Genomic DNA, 27,576 nt, shown 5'->3' on the forward strand with positions numbered 1-27,576 from the left:
CTTGTATACACCAGCCGCTTCCCTCGATCTGTACTAACAACAAGACTAACAGACAACTACAGACTTGTATACACCAGTCGCTTCCCTCGATCTGTATACTAACAACAAGACTAACAGACAACTACAGACTTGCATACACCAGCCGCTTCCCTCAAACAGTACTTACAACAAGACTAACAGACATCTATAGACTTGTATACACCAGCCGCTTCCCTCGATCTACACTAACAACAATACTGAAGGGAACGGCTTACTACTACGTTGTACGTTATGTATGACGATTTCGATTTTACGATCTCCAACTTTCAATTTTCTTGAAAACAACATCCGAAGTTTCCCTACAGGTTTTCATGCTACAGTTACGCTCATTAGCGCGCCTTGTGGTTTCGCTTTACTGCCTCGGTTCTCTCGTAGAGGACGATTTGCATGGCGTGTGTCGTCGATAAAGCAGAAAACACTAATCCTTCCTGAGCACCTGGTCTTTTTTCCCTAAACGCCAATACTCCGAGCTTGAATTACGGGTTTGTTTAAACTTCAGTATGCTTCAAATATGTTTTTATCAAAATTTAATCGAGGACATTAACAAGTTATTAAATGGTTTTCATCAAATCGATATTATATGTTCTCAAAGCAATCGTATGGCGGGGAACTCACAAAATAGAGTACGGTTTTCAATTTTGTCGTTTGTCTTATATTTTATTGCTATTTTCACATACTGCATTTTACACACATAAACTGGTTGTCTAGAGGTCGCCAGATTATCCCTCCAGAGCTGGCATCACTAACTTTGCTGATGTAGATATCCTTTTTACTAAAGCTCACGACTCACAGGGTAATTTCATTGTCATTTGCTGCGTTGATACACACAGCTTCTGGTGTTGTCTTACTGAGCTACCTGCGATAACCTAGTCCTATCGGCTGATCTCGCATGTATTGTAGTAGGTAAACAAAAGTAGATGTAGTAAGTTGCGTTCTGACATAGATGATAAGGAAGAGTGACACGCCAGACGATAATCCCGGTCGTTGGCTACTAAGGATTATGTATGATGTCGTATTAGCTGGTTAACAACAAAGCGAGCCTCATAGCAACCCACCTGCATCCCTTGGCATTAACTTCCCAGGTTATACCCAAATGTTTTATGCTAGACCATTTTGTACAATTTTGTTGTTGTTGATCTTTGTCTATAAACTTATTTAGCGGGGAAAATGGCTTGCATCCAGCAAGTTAAAGGCTTACTATTTAAATACGATTCGTGCACAAACGAGACATATTTTCTATAACGTTGCTCGAAGCATGGCCACAGAAGCATCAATTGGTCAGTTTTGTGGGCCTGACTGACAATGAACTCGAAACGTCTGTATTAGATGATGAAGTTATTACATTTTTTATTATTTTATTATCCAGATTCTTCGAGCGTTTCCCCGCCTATAAGGAGAATTTCTCGGATATTAAAGATTTGCAGACGGACGATGCTATGCGTGAAAGCCTCGAATTTGAGACGAGGGCGGTCGACATTTTCCAAATGTTTGATGACGTCATCGCTAACCTAGAAAGTGTTGATATAGGATTAGAAGAGATCCATCGGGTTGCTGCATCAGGTTCCATGACAGTTGTTATGGTCAAGGTATGCTTAAGAAATGATTAACTTATCACTTCTCTACAGCACATTTCATGGTTAATGGCGGCAAAATTTGATTGTCAGGCGGACAATGATAGGTATTTAGGGAAACTAGAAAATCATTTCTCTTCTTCCTTAATGTTTGTTTTGTAATAGAAGTAAAACGTTCATGTCTTTATCACATAATCGGGGTTTTTCTTGCTTTGTTTATTCCCCATTTAAACTAACTTAGTATTACGTCTAAAACTGATTTTGAGTACTAGTTTGATGTATAAGGAAGTAACGCCAGTATGGTGTAATGTTTTGACAGGATATGAAGTCAACCTTTATGGAGACATTGCGTCACAACCTGAGCGACAGACTGACAGACACAACCTCGGAAAACTTCAACATGTTGTATGACTTCATAGTGGCTGAAATGGAAAAGGCGTGTTGATACAGGCTTAAGTAGCGGTGCAACTATCCCCGCTTGTTAGTTTTGACCAAAGCGACCTAAGCGTCAAAGCTGCTTTACTGAAAACAGCGACGGAGAGAAATACATACTAGTAATTAGACAGGTAAAAAAACAACGACCTTCTCGTACCAGGTTAGAATGCGACCTTCTCGCGCCAGTTAGCTAATTGCTTCAATATTTTCAACTTCGTAAGTAGTTCCCAACTTATTGCTCAACAAATGTACACGTTATTAGTGGTTCTTAAATCATGTAAATGTGTGATTATGTAAATGTGTAAGTCGTTCAGGTTGGTTTGTAAACAGAAAGATTTGTCTGTATATAAATGAATTCGCATTTACAAAATCATGGTTATCTGTTAACTTTATATGTACACATTTTAACGGTGGTCTTATTTAAGCGCCTTTAATATCCTATAGGTCGCTAATATTTGAGTGTGCTAAAACGAGTACCCCTACGGTATATGAAGTTGGGGTTTACTTTATATACAGTCATGGTTTTGTAAACATAAAATTGTAAATCTCAAGTAAAACATATGTAAGTAAATGGTTTCGTATATATAAAGAAATGGTATTAGACTGCTTTCTCTATATTGCTGTGTGAATTGTCGACAATTTGATGACATTTTATTTCTATAACGTGATATCATACATGTCATTTATTTAGTTCAAGCCATTTACGAGGATGATAAAAGATTGAATGAACACGAATAAATTGCTACATAAAAAAAAAAAAATTGTTGGAGCTCGAATCTCATTGCAAGAGAAAATAAAAAGTATGAGAAACCAATCCTCACAGACGATTTTTTTTCTGGGTTTATACTCAATTTTCTACAAGTGCACAGCCGGTTTGACATTAAAAAACCAAACACGAGGAAAACCCAATCTGGTCTCAGTGTGTGTTATAAAATGTGTCCTGCGCGCAATTATGGGATGGAGATATTGATGTGTATTTGTGTTTAAAGACATATGCAGATAATCGATTTTAAAGTTTGCTCACTTTGAAATACTTAAAAATCATTATATTACATGTCTAAATATTGACTGTGTCTTTCTTCGGCTGCCAGTCTTTGTCTTCTAATGCAGACATTCGTTGGAAAACGTTCACCTTTATAGCAAAGTATTGTATCGAGTTAATAAAACGTTCACCTTTATAGCAAAGCACTGTATCGAGTTAATAAGACGTTGACCTTTATAGCAAAGCACTGTATCGAGTTAATAAAACGTTGACCTTTAGAGCAAAGTATTGTATCGAGTTAATAAAACGTTCACTTCTATAGCAAAGTATTGTATCGAGTTAATAAAACGTTGACCTTTAGAGCAAAGTATTGTATCGAGTTAATAAAACGTTGACCTTTATAGCAAAGCACTGTATCGAGTTAATAAAACGTTCACCTTTATAGCAAAGTATTGTATCGAGTTAATAAAACGTTCACCTTTATAGCAAAGTATTGTATCGAGTTAATAAAACGTTCACCTTTATAGCAAAGTATTGTATCGAGTTAATAAAACGTTCACCTTTATAGCAAAGTATTGTATCGAGTTAATAAAACGTTCACCTTTATAGCAAAGTATTGTATCGAGTTAATAAAACGTTCACCTTTATAGCAAAGTATTGTATCGAGTTAATAAAACGTTCACCTTTATAGCAAAGCACTGTATCGAGTTAATAAAACGTTCACCTTTATAGCAAAGCACTGTATCGAGTTAATAAAACGTTCACCTTTATAGCAAAGTAATGTATCGGGTTAATAAAACGTTCACCTTTATAGCAAAGCACTGTATCGAGCTAATAAAACGTTCACCTTTATAGCAAAGTAATGTATCGGGTTAATAAAACGTTCACCTTTATAGCAAAGCACTGTATCGAGCTAATAAAACGTTCACCTTTATCGCAAAGCACTGTATCGACTAACTGTTAACGTTAATCAGTGTGTGTGAGGTGGTTATTAATTGGACGGATACAGACAGCAACGTAAGACTATTTCATTTCTTCTACCCTAGTACACATCTGTCGCGTAGTTAGTATACATGTTTTATTTTATATACAATATCTATTCAACAGTACATTATATATTAAAACACTGTTAATAGATTTGTTTTCCTTGATTTATCTAATTGCAGTATCATTATAACTTTACCTCCGTATGTATGTTACTGGAAGCAAAACTATTTACATGCATGTTAACTATGTATGTATATTACATTTGATAGGTATATATATATATATATATATATATATACATTACGATATCGTTTCCTTGTGTGACGATTTGTTCAGAATATGGCATCAGTTATATTATGTGCATAATCAATGTTATTTTATTTAAATGCTTGTGAGATTCATATCCCTTGGAGCACAAGACGGAAGTTTAAGCTAAATTATTATTGCAAAATTTGGCGATAGCGTATTTCTGATATATAGATGCTCAAAAACAAAAATAAAAGCTAAATGAATACGAAACATGTGGGTGTTTTTGTTTTAATTCTGAAATGTTTTGTTTTTCGATATAAATATGAAGCCAACAGCGACGGATTGTACATAACAACTGGTTTACCCAGTAATGCCACAAAAGGCATCCTCGATATCCAGGGGTTACGCTCACTTTCGCTCTCTACACCCCTGGAATATGTAATAGCAAGATTTTAGGCTCAGTGTGCGCCATCCTGTTGATGAGACGAGAAGACTAGTTCGATCCTTTGATATACATCAAAAGAATCTCGCGGTCATGTAACGGTAAAAATTGACAGGCTTTGAAGTCGGGCTGGTATCAGCATAGCGATTGGTCAGTTTTTTTTTACCTGAGACCAATCAAAGAGCTTTCTTCGTGCCTTAAATTTTGCTATGACATATTCCAGGGGTGTAGAGAGCGAGTATACGCGTAACTCCTGGATATCAAGGATGCACAAAAAGCGGTGTTCGTTGACACTAATGGATAGTAACAACCTACTTTGTTGACTTTACAAATGTGACAGAGTAGCTGATAGTACTAGTTCTATCAAAGAACATGTATTGTCCTTTAAGTGTTTATCGATCATATGTTCATTTATTGATGTCATTGTATTAATTTAAGTTCCAGAAGAACGTTCTAATGCAGCAGCTCCATTGTGTGTGTAGTATCGTACTGCTTTACTCTTAGTTATGGTAGCTCCGAGATAAACAAAGTTTAACACACTGAGATTATTTATCGGTAAAATGGTCTGTTAGCATTATACATGTGTGTGTTTTAAACAGGGAAGGGAACTATAGCAAAATCGTTGATATTAAATGCTAATTAAGTAAATTCTAGATTGATATCGCAATAATAATTCAGAAAAGCTCGTGTATGTTGATAGCCATTTCTTTCTGTTTTTGTGTGTTCTAATATTGATGCAAATCACCGTCACATTTCATGTCGTGTACTCTGGTATTTTGGTCTGGACGGTTCTAACATGTCTGCATTTCTAGTGTCAACATGTCAAACTTATATTTTGATGATATGAATTATGGCTATTCCCTTTTTTATCTTTGTCTCAAAATTATCTTAGATAAGTCTCTAATACCCTAGAACTTGCTCTAGTAAAAACATACACATTCTCGTTTAATTGTATTGTATGAACTGATAAAGAACTTGTAATTTTTCCATTGGTTAAAGTGTGTGGTATTCATTGTTTTTCGGCATAAGTAGGTAATAGATAAATAAATAAATATACAACATTTGATATTAGCGCTCTATCTAGTTAGAATAAGCCACTCTAAAGCGCTTTACAGTACATAGATATACAATTTTATACAATCAATACAATTAGCATATACATTAATCAATACAATATTTTGAGGAAATCGCAGGAGCTGCCTTATCAGGCACTAATTACTATTACTATGCCACCTGGCTAATACTTCCCTATGTGTGTATGCCTGTGTGTGCTCGAGATGTATTGTTTACTGAATAATGAATAGAATATGACAGCTTATCAGGTGGCTTACCGAATACATCCTCACTTGTGTTTATAAATAAGCGACTGAGACATGTATTAGTGTATAGATTTACTAGTCAACTACCTACATCGTCATCGTCTGAAAATGTGATGTGTTTTGCACCTATTCCCCGGGATATGCCTCATTGGTTAAACTCTTCACGAGCAAAACCTTTGGGTCATAGACTTAGTAATGAATCATACATCATGAACGTCTAGTCGCGTGTCGATTCAACAAATACTTACACGTCCGTAACCAAAGTTACGTATTGTGGTCAAGTTAGGATGTGAAGCAGTATAACGACGAGGGACAAATACTTAATCTTTATATCAACGATATCTTTATCGAGAACAAATATCTTAAATGATTGATCGTTCAAGTTTGGACTGCCACGTAAGGAAATGAGTACCTTGCAAGAGGCAAGCGATGTAATTTCTGTCAATATATATATAAAAAAAAGCAAATGTGTGTGGTCACTGATTTTAGTCAAACAAAGTCCGAGTTTCCTCTGGCCCTGACACCAGACTTAGACATTTTGACAGATAGACCTACCTGTCAAAATATCTAAGTCTGGTGCCTGTCAAAATGTCAAAGTCTGGTGTCAGGGCCAGAGGAAACTCGGGCTAGTCAAACAACAACTATGCTGGTCGATGATATAAATAATGTAGATTTTTTATTTATTTTGCTTCATTCAATAAATCACAATCATTAAAATCTAACATAAACCAATATGCACATTTGCTCTTTCTCCATGTCCGAATGTTTATACACTACATGTTTATACACTACATGTTTATACATTACATGTTTATACACTACATGTTTATATACATTACATGTTTATACACTACATGTTTATATACATTACATGTTTATACACTACATGTTTATATACATTACATGTTTATACACTACATGTTTATATACATTACATGTTTATACACTACATGTTTATATACATTACATGTTTATACACTACATGTTTATATACATTACATGTTTATACACTACATGTTTATATACATTACATGTTTATACACTACATGTTTATATACATTACATGTTTATACACTACATGTTTATATACATTACATGTTTATACACTACATGTTTATATACATTACATGTTTATACACTACATGTTTATATACATTACATGTTTATACACTACATGTTTATATACATTACATGTTTATACACTACATGTTTATATACATTACATGTTTATACACTACATGTTTATATACATTACATGTTTATACACTACATGTTTATATACATTACATGTTTATACACTACATGTTTATATACATTACATGTTTATACACTACATGTTTATATACATTACATGTTTATACACTACATGTTTATATACATTACATGTTTATACACTACATGTTTATATACATTACATGTTTATACACTACATGTTTATATACATTACATGTTTATACACTACATGTTTATATACATTACATGTTTATACACTACATGTTTATATACATTACATGTTTATACACTACATGTTTATATACATTACATGTTTATACACTACATGTTTATATACATTACATGTTTATACACTACATGTTTATATACATTACATGTTTATACACTACATGTTTATATACATTACATGTTTATACACTACATGTTTATATACATTACATGTTTATACACTACATGTTTATATACATAACATGTTTATACACTACATGTTTATATACATTACATGTTTATACACTACATGTTTATATACATTACATGTTTATACACTACATGTTTATATACATTACATGTTTATACACTACATGTTTATATACATTACATGTTTATACACTACATGTTTATATACATTACATGTTTATACACTACATGTTTATATACATTACATGTTTATACACTACATGTTTATATACATTACATGTTTATACACTACATGTTTATATACATTACATGTTTATACACTACATGTTTATATACATTACATGTTTATACACTACATGTTTATATACATAACATGTTTATACACTACATGTTTATATACATTACATGTTTATACACTACATGTTTATATACATTACATGTTTATACACTACATGTTTATATACATTACATGTTTATACACTACATGTTTATATACATTACATGTTTATACACTACATGTTTATACACATTACATGTTTATATGCATTACATGTTTATACACTACATGTTTATATGCATTACATGTTTATATATATTACATGTTTATACATTACATGTTTATACACTACATGTTTATACACTACATGTTTATACACTACATGTTTATATACATTACATGTTTATACACTACATGTTTATACACATTACATGTTTATATGCATTACATGTTTATACACTACATGTTTATATGCATTACATGTTTATATATATTACATGTTTATACATTACATGTTTATACACTACATGTTTATACACTACATGTTTATATACATTACATGTTTATATACATTACATGTTTATACATTACATGTTTATACATTACATGTTTATACACTACATGTTTATACACGACATGTTTATACACTACATGTTTATATACATTACATGTTTATACACTACATGTTTATACACATTACATGTTTATATGCATTACATGTTTATATACATTACATGTTTATATACATTACATGTTTATACATTACATGTTTATACATTACATGTTTATACACGACATGTTTATACACTAGATGTTTATACACGACATGTTTATACACTACACACTAAAGACATTAACTCACCCATGCAGCCCTTTGCAACAAGACAAACATCTACATTTGTGTTTGGTATATGTAGATACGCAAATGCTTCATATTGAACATATCAACATATATATATATATATAAAACAATGACAGCACCATTATTTAGTTGTATATTAATTAGCATATTTCGAAATAGAATCGTCCTGTATCAGCGCTAAGGAATCGCAAAGCCTCGATATAGTTAACACTCGATCGAGATGGACTATTAATGGTTATCAAAACCCCAAAACTCACACAAGATACATGTGATATCCTGTATTTTATTGAGTCATGTATCCAGAATGCAGAGCCAGATTTAAAACGCCAGACATCAGTAGCCTCAATCTTTAACAATGCCTGACATGAGTATATCAAAGTTAAGGTAACATCAGTATCCATTAACATCATTAAAATTACCTACCATCATTACAAATATATACAAGAAAAAAACCCAATGAAATTTAATAACTCTACTAAAACTAACTAGAACTCTACTCGACGTGTCTTATTTCATGCTGATCAATGTTATCATGAAAACAGACAGGATACATTATATTATGTACCACGTGAGTTGTCCCCTCAGTACCTGTTGTTATTTCTTTTCTTTGTGTCTTCTCAGTTCATGGTTTCTTTTGGTTTTGTTGTCCTCTCAGTACCTGTTGCTGTCGTTTCCTTTTGATGTCTCCTCAGTACCTGTTATTTCTTACCTTTTGTTGTCGCCTCAGTATCTGTTGCTGTCGTTTCCTATTGTTGTCTCCTCAGTACCTCATGATGTCGGTTCCTTTTGATGTCTCCTCAGTACCTGTTGTTATTTCTTACCTTTTGTTGTCCCCTCAGTACCTGTTGCTGTCGTTACCTTTTGTTGTCCCCTCAGTACCTGTTGCTGTCGTTTCCTTTTGTTGTCCCCTCAGTACCTGTTGCTGTCGTTTCCTATTGTTGTCTCCTCAGTACCTCATGATGTCGGTTCGTTTTGTTGTCCCCTCAGTATCTGTTGCTGTCGTTTCATATTGTTGTCCCCTCAGTACCTCATGATGTCGGTTCCTTTTGTTGTCCCCTCAGTACCTGTTGCTGTCGTTTCCTATTGTTGTCCCCGCAGTACCTCTTGATGTCGGTTCCTTTTGTTGTCCCCTCAGTATCTGTAGCTGTCGTTTCCTATTGTTGTCCCCTCATTACCTCTTGATTTCGGTTCCTTTTGGTGTCCCCTCAGTACCTGTTGCTGTCGTTTCCTTTTGATGTCTCCTCAGTACCTGTTGCTCTCGTTTTCTTTTGTTGTCCCCTCAGTATCTGTTGCTGTCGTTTCCTATCGTTGTCCCCTCAGTACCTCTTGATGTCGGTTCCTTTTGTTGTCCCCTCAGTACCTCTTGATGTCGGTTCCTTTTGTTGTCGCCTCAGTACCTGTTGTTATTTCTTACCTTTTGTTGGTTCCTCAGTACCTGTTGCTGTCGTTTCCTTTTGTTGGTTCCTCAGTACCTGTTGCTGTTGTTTTCTTTTGTTGTCCCCTCAGTACCTGCTGCTGTCGTTTCCTATCGTTGTCCCCTCAGTACCTCTTGATGTCGGTTCCTTTTGTTCTCCCCTCAGTACCTCATGATGTCGGTTCCTTTTGTTGTCGCCTCAGTACCTGTTGCTGTCGTTTCCTTTTGATGTCTCCTCAGTACCTGTTGTTATTTCTTACCTTTTGTTGTCTCCTCAGTACCTGTTGCTGTTGTTTTCTTTTGTTGTCCCCTCAGTACCTGTTGTTGTCGTTCCTTTCCTTTTGGCGTATCCTTAGTTCCTGGTGTTGTCTTTCCTTTCGTTTTTGTGTCTATTTAGTTCTTAGTGTTTTTCTTTTTGACTTCGTGATATTGAGTGTGTGCGGTATGGTATTTTCCCTTTTATCAATATCCAGAATTAGTGTAACCTAAGTATAGTATTAGTAATGACATCACAAAGCGTTTTTAATTTTACGAACCGAATGAGGCATACCATCCTCGCCACATGTATTGAACACGCTCAGTAGCCAGTTAATATGTCAGTTGTCACAAGCACATATCTAAAATTTCGAACAAATGTTTACTTATAATTTTTAATTCATTTATAGCTGACAATGAACTTGGGAATATTACGTTAAATGTTACGCTGTACGAGTCTCTGTGTTGGTAAAAATTACCGTAATTATATGTATAGACGAACAAATTGTACATTGATTATAAAATAGATTAAAGCACACAAACTCGTACCTCAAAGTCATTACTAAAAACCGAATAAACAGGAAGAGAGGAGACACCAGAGGCAATAGGACGTCACCGTTTACTCTGACGATACCCAGACAGAACCAGGAAAGTATGTCGGTTAACATCAACCTAACACAAAGTGAACAACTGTTTAATCATACAAGTCACTGGAACCTCATAGTTCGTAAAAAAAAAGAGTACCGAAGTGCCAATTAAATCGTAATTGAAGGCAAAATCGATAAATCTAGGGCAGAATATGAGCGTAAAAAAAATATTTACATTATGACTCTTTAAAAGTGCAAAAGAAAACAAGACCATGTGTTCCGTTAGGATAAGCGTCTTCTGTTTCATCGACGACACTTGCCATCTAAATGTTGGTCAAATTCAAGTAAAGTTACGTCCCTAAAGTTAGAACCGATGAAGTTTAAAAGAAACAATGCACACTTACATTTATGAGCATAATAAAAAAAAAAACATTGACCTTCTTATCCAAAGAAATAGTATATTTCCCGGTGAAATCATAAAACGTGTCCATGGTCTTCGCTACTTGCATCTCTCGAAGTCCTATGTTGTAAGTTTGTCCGTCAGAAGTCGACATCTACCAAGGAAATCATGATATTCAGAGTAAGCAAATATTGAATCAACATATAAGCTGTGGGGTGATCACAGACCGAGAGACAGAATCTCGAATAATTCTGAATTGTGTTTAACAATAGGTATATCATACTTGTGTGAGCGGTCAAAGACATGAATATCATTTAGGAACTTTAAGAATAGAGGTTTGGCAAATATGGCGATTGATCGACTTCCTGTTTATCAGGGTGTGTTCGGTATTGAAAATAAGGTTTTTAGTGTGAGTTAGTAGATAGTTCTTAGCTTGGATTGTCGGCAGCTTTAACATGTGATATAGCGTGGCAGAACCTCTATTATCCAACGACACGCCCGTGAGCTGTTCCACGTACTAACACACCAGACCAGCATGGGATTGTCATTGAGGTGGCCACCGTTACAATACAAGTAAAGAAGCACCGTTTTATGAGACGTGATGTGATTAAAAGGGGAAAAATGTTTCCGTTGCGGATCTAAATTTGAAATAAAGTTACAAGAATATTTTGAAACGCAGAACGTAAAAAGCTATGCATATATATCTGACCGGGGTCGCTAGCGTGACTTTATGGATATATATATATATAAGTTGGCATTACCAAAGTCAAAACAATCCTATTACTAGGAATCCTAGGTTTACGTTTGTGTCTGTTAAGTGGTAATAATGCTCTCTGCAAATGTTTGAAATAGATAGACATGAACATATTCTTATCATAGACCTTTTATCTGCATGTGATGTGGGGGATAAAACATACTAATTCCGCAATCATGCATTTATTTGTGCGGTGGTAAAAATGAAGCATTTTTCTATTAGCTGTTGAAGCAGTCTCATCATGGTGTGATATCAACTTGATTTATTCCAGTTGCAATGCGGTTTTGACTTGTATTTGCTTTTATAGCAAACCTTACCGAGGAAATGATGGGTAATTCCAAAGGTAAGGCCAGTGAGAGTAACGCCGGTCAGGCCGCCTCGGCAGAACTTCCCGTGTCTAACACTGCCGCTAAGAAGGTGGACCCGAGGCTACCCTTTGGTACCTACCGACAACAGTTCAACACGGTCAACGCGTGGAAACCATTGATGAGGACGCTCGAAAAAAGTGCCAAAGAAAATCTCATCAGGTAGGGAGACATGATTACTTCTTTTCACTAAAAGATATTCAAAAGAAACGTTTAAAAACTTTCATTGACACCAAGTATTTGCCATTTTGATCATTGTAATAAATGAAGGCAATCAGTACACGTGGTACTCCTCAACGAAAAGAATTCATAGGCGCTCCTAAATCAAGAGAGACAGATCTGCAGTAATGAATGAATTCATTTGTGGATATTACAAATTTTACACCTTTCTGTTTTCCAGATTCATCAAGAAATACCCTCACTACAAAGACTGCTTCCCGAACGCCAAGAATATTGAGAAAGAAGAGACAATGAGAGCCAGTCTTGAGTTTGGGATCGATGCCATGGGAACATTTCAGGTGTTCGATGACGTAATAAGTAACCTAGAGGAGGTCGATGTAGCCATCAAGAAGATCAAAAGAACCGCCAAGATAGGCCTCATGTCTTTGGACATGATAAAGGCAAGTAAGAATGGTCATCATAATGATCTTGTATGGAAATATGATATTTATTTGTGTGATAGGAAGGTCTGTGGTTTGGATTATGCTCATCAGTTTTTTCAATGCTCTCCATGTAAATCTTTCCTTTGTTGATATTTTGCCCAGCTTTATCGATATTAAGTTCACATCATGATTTTGTTGATACTTAGGTATTCCTGGGTTGTTTTCTGTAGAATCATCAGACCATTCTAACGTGAAAAGTGTGATGATACTAGTGGTCCTGACTGTGCGAGATACCATACCAAACTAAGGGATGCCTATCTTTTGAATTCCTATATCATTGGTACATTTGGCAACTTAAAAAAAAAATGTGAAATATCACACATCGTATATTATTATGGAATAAACGATCCAGTGATGTATGGTATCGGGATAGTTTAGCACTCCGCCTTATCTGACTACCACGCTTGTTTACTATTGACAAGTTCAACAATGCTTCATTTAAAATGACAAAGGACACTACCACAACCGTAGCTTATTTTCTTTTCACATCAACATTGAGTTCAACTTTTGTCCATTTTTGTTGACGCTCAGGTGTTATTTTTATATTCATGGATTGCTTGAATATAACCTAATATATAATATATATATCGTTGGTTCCTTGTTCTAGGACATGAAGGTGACGTTCCTAGAGTTAGTTGGTGACACGCTGGGAGACAGGTGGACGGACGCCACAAAGGAAAACTTTACTCTCCTGTACGATTTCATTCTGGAAGAGTACGCGAAGGCCCTGTAGACAATCTACGTCACTGGATCACAGGCATTTTGTTGTGAAATAACATCGATACACTCTTGGTATGAAATGTAATCTTTGAAGAATATTTTGTCAACGGCAGCGAGAGCTTTTATCATGAATTCGTGTGATACACATCTAGATGACAGCTACCGCTGATCTGGTGGATCTGAGTATAGTCGGGCAAACATCGCAGGGAGTGAAAAATGATAAGGAAAATGGACCTATGTGTCCAGACAAAATATTTAGTTTTGTTGTAAAGTGTAACGGACAAGAGAATGAAGCTGGTAGGACAGTGAAATACGTATTGAGCTATACACGGAATGACTGAGACTGTCACTCAGTATGGAAAACATATCCCGCGTTAACTTCAACATATTAATGTCATGGTGCTTTATTGGATCGGCAAACAATGAATTAAATGTCTGACAACCCATATTGTTATTTTGTTTGTAGGAATCCATTGAGAAAATCTTAGAAATTTGGTCGATGAATTCAATGAGTTATTTCAGTATCTACCAATGCCATGAATATTTTCAGATCTTTCGTTATTATATGTTAGGTCAAATTCTTGCCATGTTCAATTCATAAAATTCATCGTACAGAATCAATCAATCAAAAAACGATACAACATTAACAAAGATATGATTAGAAATACACAATGATTTTAAATAGAGTGTCAAGAATGACCAGACACAGGTCAAATTGTCAAGTGACAATAGAGAGAAGGAAGAAAAGAGGGGTAAGGTGACAGTATGCAAAGATAAGTGAAAACCGAAATCTCGAGTTTCTCCAGTGCCTTCGTGAGAGGTTTCCCGACTCTCTAGACCCCTCTCTCTCCTGCATGATATGGTCATGTGTAGGCTTAAATTTATATACATTTTATAAAACTGTCAGCAATGTCATGCTACTTAGTCATCGAGTTAAATCTTTTTAAACCCAAATTACGTTAACTGCTTTGATATCCTTCACATGTGCGTCGACTTGATTGAGCATAGTCAGCCAGGGTCTGACCGACTCTCGCTGCTACTGAGTGACTTCTTGTTGGATTGCTGTTATTGCAGCTCCTTCCAATAGATCACTTTTGGGTAGTTATGTTTCTTGTATCACGGTTATGTCTAGCAATGCTGCTGCTGATCAGTATATCACATCTCCTTATTTCTCCATACCCAGCTGGATGCCAAGAGTGACTGTCTGTTGTCAGTAAACCTCCTCCCACTTGTCTTTCTCTTAGTCCCTGCTCTTTGCGTCATATGTACATCTCAACTGCAAGGGCGGCCGTGCCTGACGATAGCTCATGTTACAGATTAGTGGACTGTTCACACATACACGTGCTGCGATGTCCTTAAATCCCCTGGTGAACAGCTGGACTCGACAGCGCATCATAAGACAAGTTTAAAAGGAAATCCAATCCGTACACTTTTATTTTCCAAATGTCGGTTATGAAACTACTCTCTATTGCACATGTTCTGCCCGAGACAAGTCCCTGCGTTTTCTTTGACTGGTGCCCTGCCTACAGGTCTAGATATTTTCCAAAAACCTTGTCGTCCCAAAGCCTTTGTATTGATTCTGTCTCCTTTACAGTTCGTTTCACTTCCCATTATTTCTGGCCTGTGCGTGTTTCGACCCTTGCCCCCATGACCTTGTCGACGCTATCCCTCAGCATGCTAATATGTCGCACCTTCATTACCTTCCAGGTGTCTCGTGGTTCATCATCTTTCAAACAACTGTCTGTCATCCTCGTATCATCCACAGACCCTCTTGCGGGTGAGTTACCTGAAGCATGTGGCCCTGGAAGACCCCATATTCATTTTTCCCGCTGATTCTAACCTGTTTGTGGCAGCTGGAAGGAGTATCACCGATATTATGCACACGGTGACAACCTCCTATCCCTGTCAAGTTTGTTGTGTGAACGCCAATGGTGAAGCCTACACTAAAGCATCAATAAGTCGTCGACATAAAAAATATCACTTAGATCTATTTCTAGAAATTCTGTTATTAAAGGTAACTTTCAAGGATTAATAACAATTTTGTATGCGGTTAGATAAGACAAAAGGCTTACATTTTATGAAACAATACATCGACATCTCTCCTGTAATGCATGATAACCAGAATATATTGCCATCGACAGTTGCTTGTTATGCTTTCTATTAAAAGATAGAAAGATATTTATGATTACGCTCGCCATATAGAATCTAAGAGTTAGCCTTCGGCCAATGAATTTCGACCCTCGATGGCAGCACACAAGTTCCTTGCTCTCTTTCCCGTTACAAAATGGTGCCCGTGGCCCTGTCTGTGATTACCGTACACCTGGAGTTAGAGTCTGGGTTCAAGTGACCCCAGTGAACTGACCACATTCCTTCATTCTAACAGTACATTTGCATCTATTACATGTAACACCAACATAAAACCTACTAAATCGAATGATGAAGTCAGTACACATGTACCGATTGTGTTGTCTTCTTCGTAGTTCTCTCATGTAAAAGGCATACTTAGTTAACACATGTAGAACCTCTTTATCAGCTGAAATACACTCACTAACCAACTAATTTGCCCTTTCGGTATCATTAAACTTGTAAAACTAATCTCAAACAATAAGATTTCAAACCAAAAAAGTAACTCGACAATGTCTCTGTCTCATTAAGTCTACAATTCATCATGCAATGGAAATGTAGAGAAGAAATTATATGTAAACAAAAAAGTATGTTAAAAATTGATGTTTAATATCTGATTTTGTTTATTTCTTGATAAATTATAGGGGAACAAATCAATCAAAACGTAATGCCCCTAGACAGCACCATATTAGAGAAGGGAGGTAACTGTATTTTCATATTATAATCGAATGCGCCTAGAAAGGGAGAAACCATTAGACATCTAATTATAAATATAATATGTGCATAAGAAGTTTATTTAATCCTATTTCTGTATATAATATCAATATTAATTTAATTATAGTGTCACAATAATTAGCTACTATAATAAAAACAATCAGATCTACAAGCAGAATGAAACAATCCGCAAACAAGGAAATGAATTAAAATGAGTGCGCTCCCTTTATGTCGTAAGCTGAGAAAAACGCCCCTCTATGCTGTCTGCTACGGGTTGTGGAAGGATCATTCTTCATTTAGGTGGTTTCGGTTTCGTACCTAATGCTGTAGAGATTATAAATACGTGTACCATCAATGTGCTTCAGTAACCCATTCACACGGGATCTGTCATCGTCAGGAATATCGGTCGCATCAACTTGCGTGACTTCAATCTGAAGTGCTTTGAGCAGCTGTGATGTAATCAGCAGGTGTTCATAATGGTGGACACCTTTATTCACGGATAAGATTTGTTTTCAATCTCTAACTCAATATGACAAACGTATATGGATAACAAGCCATGGCCACATCAGATACAGATATTCCCACCATAACTGTGGACCCAGTGCTAGGTAATGATCCTAGCAATAATGCCAACGATAAAGACGACGGTCCAGACGAGGTGGTTATCCAGAAAGACAATCAGCAGAGTAAAGATACACTCAATACCGACACTGACTACCACGATACGGCCAATGGTACCAGACCACATCTAAGAGGAAGAAAAAGTGTGTTTGGGAGCTCTGAGAAAATTCAAATCAAAGAACAGGTGCTGTATAAGAATTAACAGCTTAGCTGACAACTGGTATTCATATAGTCTGTTTGAGTGTTTGCACAGTGCACATGATTACAAGTGTTGCAACCAACATGTGTTTTCATAGTACTAGTACATATCAAAAAGTTGAATCCTGCAGTTGGATTAGATGCTCAGTTTGAGCAAGATACTGTATATTTTCCAATGACCATCAAATGGATAATTTAAGTTCCTCAGTATTTCATATTTGAAATAAGATACTTCATCCATTTGCTCAGCTTTGCTTACCTAGAATGGAGTTCCAAATGGTTGGAGTTGAGTAGTGGGGTGTCATTGTCTGAAATAAATGACTTTTTCCTTCAAAAACTTTTTTAAAAGGGTGCCCCATCAAAATAGTTTCTGAAAGCGTTAGTTATTTCAGACTATATGGTATAGGGCCTATAGCTACATGCTGTATAGTTTATAAGCACATCATGAGACATTGGGAACACCGACCAATAAAAAGAACATCATGGTAATATATCCTCCAGTGCTAATACATGTATCACACATACACATGTTGAGATGTAGTGTCCCAATACACTTGTACTGCTGAACTTTGTTCCCTAATCTGTACAAGGACATCCTGCCCCAGGATCTTGTTCCTCTGTTAAAACAGCAAACTTATATAAGTACTGAGGGTGTCAAATAAATGGTACATGTAGAAGCAGAGTATGGACAACTTTCTGGAGTTCAGCCCATCCTAGTACTAATATTAGTACCCGGCCTCCTCTGCCCCGGCAGGAAGCAATATATATAAAGAAAAACTCCCGTCGTCAGAAAGCTACGTTATCCCAGCTAAGCCCATCCTAGTTCCCTGAAGGATCAGAGATCTAGAATACACCACGTTGTAACCTACTAGATTATATGGCATTAGCAACATAACTAGAATATGTGTTCAGATAAAGTTAGTGTCATTGAATAACCATATATTATGGTGAAAGTGTTGTACTTGTATGGAGTTTAGAGGTCCAGGAAAAAATAATAACCCGGTCTGGCCCATTGATGTTTTTGCCTAGCTGTTATACTTGAAACTAACTCATCTACAATAATGTACTTTATATACATATGCATACTGAATTTACTATGCTATATATATGATCAAATTAAACCTAACACAAATTCCTTGAAAACGTAACTCCAGTACTAGTAACTATCCCCTAATGTAATGAGGTTATATATATGTACTAAGGACTGAAGGTGTATAGTACATCACAGTGTAGGTTTTCTTATTTCCTGTTGTGTTATTTCATGATGTTTAACATTTAGTTTACAATTAGCTAAAGGTATTTGCTGCAATAATATAGCAATAAAACACAAAGTTCTTTGTTTCAATAAAAAAAAGGTATTTTTGTGCTGTACATGATTCATACTTATGGACAGTGTAAAAAATAAAGGATTTAATGATTTTCTTGTCTAGTGTTACAAATATGGAGCTACACAATATGTTAATATGTTTCACTTTTGGTATCTACTGAATGACATTCTACAAGTTGCTGTTCATGTGGTAAGAAGGCTATGTAATTGCTCAGACTATTGTTTCAAACCTAGGACCAAGAATTGACAGAGAAATTCTCAATGACGACTCATATAACCGTGATCAATTTTTGAAACCATTTCAACAGCATCAAACTAATTTACAATGAGTTTTGTCTTTCGTCTTTCCTCAGGATTTGGTGTTGGCTGTCACACTGGTAAAAGATGCCACCCAGGGCAGGAATTTCACCTTCAAAAAACAACCTCAATATGTTCAGTATGTAATACAGTTTCTTGTTAAATACTTACTATAGTATGATTTCCGTCGCCCGTCCGTCAACTTTTCCTTTAAAGCGCTACTAGTCATGAACGACTGAGCAGATTTTGACCAAATTTGGTCAGAAGCATCCTTGGGGGAAGGGGAACCAATTTTGTATAAATGGTGGGTCTGGCCCCCCTGGGGGCTGAGGGGCGGGGCCCAATAGGGGTAATATAGTAAATTCTTTAAAATCCTTCTTCCTCTGTAGGAATGAAAGGATTTGTTCCATATTTGGTAAGAAGCATCCTTGGGTGAAGGGGAACCAATTTTGTATAAACCGTGGGTCTGGTCCCTCAGGGGCCTGAGGGGAGGGGCCCAGTAGGGGAAACATAGAAAATTTTGTATAAATGTTGGTTGTGGCCCCCCTGGGACCTGAGGGGCGGGGCCCAATAAGGGGAATATAGGTAAAACCTTTATAATCCTTCTTCCACCATAGGGATTAAGGGATATTATCCTAATTTAGTCTGGAGCATCCTTGGGCACAAGGCACCTTATTTCGTATAAACAGCGAGTGTGGCCCCCCTGGGGGCAGAAGGGAGGGGCCCAATAGGGGAAACATAGCAAATTCTTCAATGGCAGGATTTTGTCAAAATTTGGTATGAAGCACCCTTGGGTGAAAGGGAACCAATTTTGTATAAACGGTGTGTCTGACCGCCCTAGAGGCAGAGAGGCGAGGCCCAATAAGGGAAATAAAGGTAAAACTTTTAAAATCTTTCTTCTACCATAGGGATTGTATCCTAATTTAGTTGTATAATTGGTGGGTATGACCCCATTAGGGCATAGGGGTGGGGCTCTGTTTGAAGTTTGTTCTTGCTATATCTCAAGTACTTGATGGATCTTTCTGAAATTTCATATGTACTTACAGCACCTACCATGGAGTGCTATATCTTTACTTCATACCAATTATTTTAAACATATATTCAGGTGAGCGATACAGGCCCTCTGGGCCTCTTGTTGCAGTTTCCTGTCACTATCTAACAGAAAGAAAGTACAGATGTTTCTCAATCTTTATTAGCAGGGTTTTTCTATTTTCTCTATTTTTGCATATGTCATTTTCACCTTCAAGCTGCTTGATTAGAAAGAAAATATGACTGCAAGAAATCAGAAATCTCTTGGTCTACATATTACTTTTGTAAATAGATTAAATAAAAACTACCTCAAGTATTGATAAAAGCTTATTACAAGATATGCATTTACTGTTACTAATATAATCTTTCCCCACCTAGAGGGTAAGACAGAAATGTCTCAACAGTGCAATCCAATGAGTTAGATTCCTAAATGTCTTGCCTGAAGCTTTGCCAAGGGCCAGATATTTAAGAATCTTACCCTGAGGGTTGAGAGTTTTATGTCTTACTCATAGAGTGCGGAAGGATATATTATATTGCCTAAACATTATAGTAGGACTTATAATGATATATTTGGACTCTGTGAGGACCTTCCCCACCCTACTGTTTTTCTGGATTGTGTCTTGGTTATGTATATCACTCCCTGTAACTCTAAACGATGACTTATCTCCCCAATCCTGTTACCTTTGATATTGACTCTGTGTTGACTTATCTCCCCTTTCGTCTTACCCTTTGATATTGACTCTGTGTTGCCTTATCTCCCCTTTCCTGTTACCTTTGATATTGACTCTGTGTTGACTTATCTCCCCTTTCCTCTTACCCTTTGATATTGACTCTGTGTTGACTCATCTCCCTTTTCCTGTTACCTTTGATATTAACTCTGTAATGACTTAGCTCCCCTTTCCTGTTACCTTTGATATTGATTCAGTGATGCTTTATCCCCCCTTCCCTGTTACAAATAATATCAACACACCAGTAACTTATAACTTATTCCCTGTCTCTGTTATCCTTAATGTTGGATGTAAGGAATTATTACCCCTTTCCTTTAACCCTTTATTTTGATTCATTGAGAACATATGTCTCTTCACCTTATTAACCTTGTTCTACTCCATGTATATCTCACCCTATACCAGGTCATACAACCTGTACCACAAGGTTTACTCCATGTATATCTCACCCTATGCCAGGCCATACAACCTGTACCACAAGTTCTACACCATGTATATCTTACCCTATTCCAGGTCATACAACCTGTATCACAAGTTCTACCCCATGTATATCTCACCCTATACCAGGCCATAAAACCTGTACCACAAGTTCTACTCCATGTATATCGTACCCTATACCAGGTCATATAACCTGTACCACAAGTTCTAGTCCATTTATATCTCACCCTATTCCAGGTCATACAACCTGTACCACAAGTTCTACTCCATGTATATCTTACCCTATACCAGGTCATATAACCTGTACCACAAGTTCTACTCCATTTATATCTCACCCTATTCCAGGTCATACAACCTGTACCACAAGGTTTACTCCATGTATATCTCACCCTACTCCAGGTCATACAACCTGTATCACAAGTTCTACTCCATGTATATCTCACCCTATACCAGGCCATACAACCTGTACCACAAGTTCTACTCCATGTATATCTCGCCCTATACTAGGTCATACAACCTGGAACACAAATTCTACTCCATGTATATCTCACCCTACTCCAGGTCATACAACCTGTACCACAAGTTCTACTCCATGTATATCTTACCCTATTCCAGGTCATACAACCTGTATCACAAGTTCTTTTCCATGTATATCTTACCCTATACCAGGCCATACAACCTGTACCACAAATTCTACTCCATGTATATCTCACCCTATACCAGGTTATACAACCTGTACCACAAGTTCTAATCCATGTATATCTCAACCTATACCAGGCCATACAACCTGTACCACAAGTTCTACTCCATGTGTATCTTACCCTATTCCAGGTCATACAACCTGTATCACAAGTTCCACTCCATGTATATCTCACCCTATTCCAGGTCATACAACCTGTATGACAAGTTCTACTCCATGTATATCTCACCCTATTCCAGGTCATACAACCTGTATGACAAGTTCTACTCCATGTATATCTCACCCTATTCCAGGTCATACAACCTGTACCACAAGTTCTAATCCATGTATATCTCAACCTATACCAGGCCATACAACCTGTACCACAAATTCTACTCCATGTATATCTCCCCCGATACCAGGTTATACAACCTGTACCACAAGTTCTACTCCATGTGTATCTTACCCTATTCCAGGTCATACAACCTGTACCACAAGTTCTAATCCATGTATATCTCACCCTATACCAGGCCATACAACCTGTACCACAAATTCTACTCCATGTATATCTCCCCCGATACCAGGTTATACAACCTGTACCACAAGTGCTAATCCATGTAAATCTCAACCTATACCAGGCCATACAACCTGTACCACAAGCTCTACTCCATGTATATCTTACCCTATTCCCGGCCATACAACCTGTACCACAAGTTCTACTCCATGTATATCTTACCCTATTCCAGGTCATACAACCTGTACCACAAGGTTTACCTGCGTTGGCTGCTCTACTTGTTTATTCTGCTCGATCTGTCATTGGCCATGGTGGAGAAACCTGCACGACCGGGATGGGAAATCCCCTACTGGGTAAATATAATCATGATTGAATACATAATTTTCAAGGTGTACAAACACTCTGTATAGGTTATAGCGAAGACATCAGATTGTTCTTACTGGCTTCTTTTTTCCCTGATTTGGATGAAGCTCAGAACACAAATACCTCACTTGAGATTTATTTTATTTTCCTAGACTCATAATTAACAGGCAAAAGGAGCATGACCAGTAGAGTACTCATATAAGATAGTTTTGTCTATTTTTTACTAAAACAGAATTAGATGTTCTATGAATAAATGTTATCGATTTTTGTCATCAGGCGTCCATTATTATGGAGATTGTGTGTCTCGTCTACTTCCTGTTCCGATTCTGCCATGCAGCATACTTTACCGAGCCTGAAATTTTCTGGAGGGACACCAAAAACATCCTCATCATTGTCAGCATCATAGTATGTATAGAACACGTAGGTCACCAATATTGATAGGCAAACTGACAGGTGAGAAGCTTTCAAGGATAAGTTAAAACAAAGATACATAGGGTTTAATTCTCTGTGACGGTAAAAAAAGTCACCAAATGAAAAAAATCTGACATTTTGATAGAAGCACAGCAAAATGCATATGTCTCAAGCAAGGAAAGGAAACATCTCCACAGAGCTGACAGTTAAAGAAACCTTGGATGGTCGTATCATGATCAATACATGATGTTGTGAAAGTCCAGTTAATGTTACTATGTCTGTTTGTTACAGTTAATGTTAATCAACATTGTATGATAACATGTCTGTATGTTACAGTTAATGCTAATTGACATTGTATGATACCATGTCTGAATGTTAAAGTTAATGTTAATTGACATTGTATGATACCATGTCTGTATGTTACAGTGAATGTTAATTGACATTGTATGATACCAGGTCTGTATGTTACAGTAAATGTTAATTGACATTGTATGATACCATGTCTGAATGTTACAGTTAAAGTAATTGACATTGTATGATACCATGTCTGTATGTTACAGTTAATGTTAATTGACACTGTATGATACCATGTCTGTATGTTACTGTTTGTGTTAATTGACATTGTATGATACCATTTCAGAATGTTTCAGTTAATGTTAATTGACATTGTATGATACCAAGTCTGAATGTTACAGTTAATGTTAATTGACACTGTATGATACCATGTCTGTATGTTACTGTTTGTGTTAATTGACATTGTATGATACCATTTCTGAATGTTACAGTTAATGTTAATTGACACTGTATGATACCATGTCTGTATGTTACTGTTTGTGTTAATTGACATTGTATGATACCATGTCTGAATGTTACAGTTAATGTAATTGACATTGTATGATAACATGTCTGTATGTTACAGTTAATGCTAATTGACATTGTATGATACCATATCAGAATGTTACAGTTAATGTTAATTGACATTGTATGATACCATGTCTGAATGTTACAGTTAATGTTAATTGACATTGTATGATACCATGTCTGTATGTTTCAGTTAATGTTAATTGGCATTGTATGATACCATGTCTGTATATTACAGTTAATGTTAATTGACATTGAATGATACCATGTCTGTATGTTACAGTTAATAACACGGACATTGTATGATACCATGTCTGAATGTTACAGTTAATGTGAATTGACATTGTATAAAACCAAGTCTGTATATTACAGTTAATGTTAATTGACATTGAATGATACCATGTCTGTATGTTACAGTTAATAAAACGGACATTGTATGATACCATGTCTGAATGTTACAGTTAATGTTAATTGACAGTGTATGATACCATGTCTGTATGTTACAGTGAAGGTTAATTGACATTGTATGATACCATGTCTGAATGTTACAGTTAATGTTAATTGACATTGTATGATACCAAGTCTGAATGTTACAGTTAATGTGAATTGACATTGTATGATACCAAGTCTGTATGTTACAATTAATGTTAATTGACAGTGTATGATACCATGTCTGAATGTTACAGTTAATGTGAATTGACATTTTATGATAACATGTCTGTATGTTACAGTTAATGTTAATTGACATTGTATGATACCATGACTGTTTGTTACAGTTAATGTTTATTGACATTGTATGATACCATGTCTGTATATTACAGTTAATGTTAAATGACATTGTATGATACCATGTCTGAATGTTACAGTTAATGTTAATTGACAGTGTATGATACCATGTCTGTATGTTACAGTTAATGTGAATTGACATTGTATGATACCATGTCTGTATGTTATAGTTTGTGTTAATTGACATTGTATCATTCAGTGTCTGTACGTTACAGTTAATGTTAATTGACATTGTATGATACCATGTCTGAATTTTACAGTTAATATTAATTGACATTGTATGATCCCATGTCTGTATATTACAGTGAATGTTAATTGACATTGTATGATAACATGTCTGTATGTTAATGTTAATGTTAATTGACATTGTATGTGTCTATATGTTACAGTTAATGTTACAGTTAATGTTAATTGACAGTGTATGAGACCATGTCTGAATGTTACAGTGAATGTTAATTGACATTGTATGATACCATGTCTGTCTATTACAGTTAATGTTAATTGACATTGTATGATTCCATGTCTACAGTTAATGTTACAGTTAATGTTAATTGACAGTGTATGAGACCATGTCTGAATGTTACAGTGAATGTTAATTGACATTGTATGATTCCATGTCTACAGTTAATGTTACAGTTAATGTTAATTGACATTGTATGATACCATGACTGTTTGTTACAGTTAATGTTTATTGACATTGTATGATACCATGTCTGTATATTACAGTGAATGTTAATTTACATTGTATGATACCATATCTGAATGTTACAGTTAATGTTAATTGACAGTGTATGATACCATGTCTGAATGTTACAGTGAATGTTAATTGACATTGTATGATACCATGTCTATATGTTACAGTTAATGTTACAGTTAATGTTAATTGACAGTGTATGAGACCATGTCTGAATGTTACAGTGAATGTTAATTGACATTGTATGATACCAGGTCTGTATGTTACAGTAAATGTTAATTGACATTGTATGATACCATGTCTATATGTTACAGTTAATGTTACAGTTAATGTTAATTGACAGTGTATGATACCATGTCTGAATGTTACAGTTAATGTGAATTGACATTGTATAAAACCAAGTCTGTATATTACAGTTAATGTTAATTGACATTGTATGATAACATGTCTGTATGTTAATGTTAATGTTAATTGACATTGTATGATACCATCTCTGTATGTTACAGTTAATGCTAATTGACATTGTATGATTCCATGTCTGTACGTTACAGTTAATGTTAATTGACATTGTGTGATACCATGTCTGAATGTTACAGTTAATATTAATTGACATTGTATGATACCATGTCTGAATGTTACAGTTAATATTAATTGACATTGTATGATACTATGTCTGTATGTTACAGTTAATGTTAATTGACATTGTATGATAACATGTCTGTATGTTAATGTTAATGTTAATTGACATTGTATGATACCATGACTGTATGTTACAGTTAATGCTAATTGACATTGTATGATTCCATGTCTGTATGTTACAGTTAACATTCCTGGACATCATATGCTACATTATATGGGTGAACGTGGCTCCGAACTCAAACCCTGTCAGGTGGTCTCGTCCACTTCGTCCACTGTTTATCATCAATTTCTCCGACGGGAAACAGGTAACATTGCTGTTCACACCAGGAAACCTTGATTTTCATATCAATGTAATTCATGGACTAATGCTTGTCTGAAGAGTAGAGTATTTCTCAGATTTATTTTACATTTTTGTATCCAGATTTATTTTTGTTCAGTTATTATTAATACTCTAATTTTAATTTTGTTTTGTCTGTCTGATGTGATATGCTTGCCACTGCTATGGTTAACTACAAAATGTTCATATTCTGTCATATAATTTGTTGAAATTGAATCTCCGAGGTTATTGTTATGTAGAGGTAAACACATCGGGCATGCTCTACTTTTACTCACTTTACTATTTCTGGCCTTCTGGCTAAACAGGCACGCCGCTCAATTGGAATTAATGTAACACTGGCAATGCGAGCTAGTTAAGCTACCCTGTGTATGCCGGTTCAGCTTATGGCTGAAATGTGTCTCAAGATGGATGCTTAAGTAAACATTTTACAACTTGAACAGAATTTAGCTATCTAAACTTCGTTGTGTATAAACACTGGCTATTTATGATGTTGATGGGGATGTGGTGTCAGAAGATAGATTATAGTTGAATCCAGAGCTCATTCCAAATATTAGTCAGTCACATAATATAACCAGTTAACACCAGTTCCTTCTGAGTAGTCAACATCACTCCACAAATCGAGCACGCCCATTGTGTGTACTATGTCAGGTAGAGGAGCAGGCCCATTGTGGGTACTATGTCAGGTAGAGGAGCAGGCCCATTGTATGTACTATGTCAGGTAGAGGAGCAGGCCCATGGTGGGTACTATGTCAGGTAGAGGAGCAGGCCCATTGTGGGGACTATGTCAGGTAGAGGAGCAGGCCCATTTTGGGTACTATGTCAGGTAGAGGAGCAGGCCCATTGTATGTA

The 27,576-nt window shown here is 36.0% G+C and overlaps 3 protein-coding genes across 3 annotated transcripts in view; all 3 read left to right on the forward strand.

Moving 5' to 3' along the window:
- Positions 1–4,533, forward strand: part of LOC110461478 — a 26,370-nt gene extending 21,837 nt beyond the window's left edge. Inside the window, exons 2-3 of the mRNA XM_021514941.1 lie at positions 1,406–1,625; positions 1,930–4,533. Of these exons, the coding sequence (XP_021370616.1) occupies positions 1,406–1,625; positions 1,930–2,055 (346 nt within the window). The 3' untranslated portion in view covers positions 2,056–4,533. The remainder of the gene's footprint in view (positions 1–1,405; positions 1,626–1,929) is intronic.
- Positions 4,534–12,349: 7,816 nt separating this feature from the next.
- LOC110461474 lies at positions 12,350–14,414 on the forward strand. Its single transcript, XM_021514937.1, has 3 exons — positions 12,350–12,750; positions 12,989–13,208; positions 13,858–14,414. Exons 1-3 carry the CDS (start codon positions 12,548–12,550, stop codon positions 13,981–13,983), a joined length of 549 nt encoding a protein of 182 aa, XP_021370612.1. The 5' UTR covers positions 12,350–12,547; the 3' UTR covers positions 13,984–14,414.
- A 2,613-nt stretch (positions 14,415–17,027) lies between these two features.
- The window catches only part of LOC110461443 (two pore calcium channel protein 1-like), a 30,536-nt gene continuing 19,987 nt past the window's right edge, over positions 17,028–27,576 (forward strand). The window contains exons 1-5 of the mRNA XM_021514895.1: positions 17,028–17,613; positions 19,308–19,390; positions 22,869–22,989; positions 23,276–23,404; positions 26,573–26,695. Coding sequence (XP_021370570.1) covers positions 17,365–17,613; positions 19,308–19,390; positions 22,869–22,989; positions 23,276–23,404; positions 26,573–26,695 — 705 coding nt within the window. The 5' untranslated portion in view covers positions 17,028–17,364. The remainder of the gene's footprint in view (positions 17,614–19,307; positions 19,391–22,868; positions 22,990–23,275; positions 23,405–26,572; positions 26,696–27,576) is intronic.

Source organism: Mizuhopecten yessoensis, unplaced genomic scaffold (assembly GCF_002113885.1).
Source record: "Mizuhopecten yessoensis strain PY_sf001 unplaced genomic scaffold, ASM211388v2 scaffold10621, whole genome shotgun sequence".
NCBI classification, from domain to species: Eukaryota; Metazoa; Mollusca; class Bivalvia; order Pectinida; family Pectinidae; genus Mizuhopecten; species Mizuhopecten yessoensis.

Bases quoted from the DNA above. Each gene is read 5' to 3' on its own strand.
- LOC110461474 (XM_021514937.1), top strand. From the start codon at position 12,548: ATGATGGGTAATTCCAAAGGTAAGGCCAGTGAGAGTAACGCCGGTCAG. The intron at 12,751-12,988 runs GTAGGGAGACAT...TCTGTTTTCCAG, and splicing joins GCCAAAGAAAATCTCATCAG to ATTCATCAAGAAATACCCTC. The intron at 13,209-13,857 runs GCAAGTAAGAAT...TCCTTGTTCTAG, and splicing joins TGTCTTTGGACATGATAAAG to GACATGAAGGTGACGTTCCT.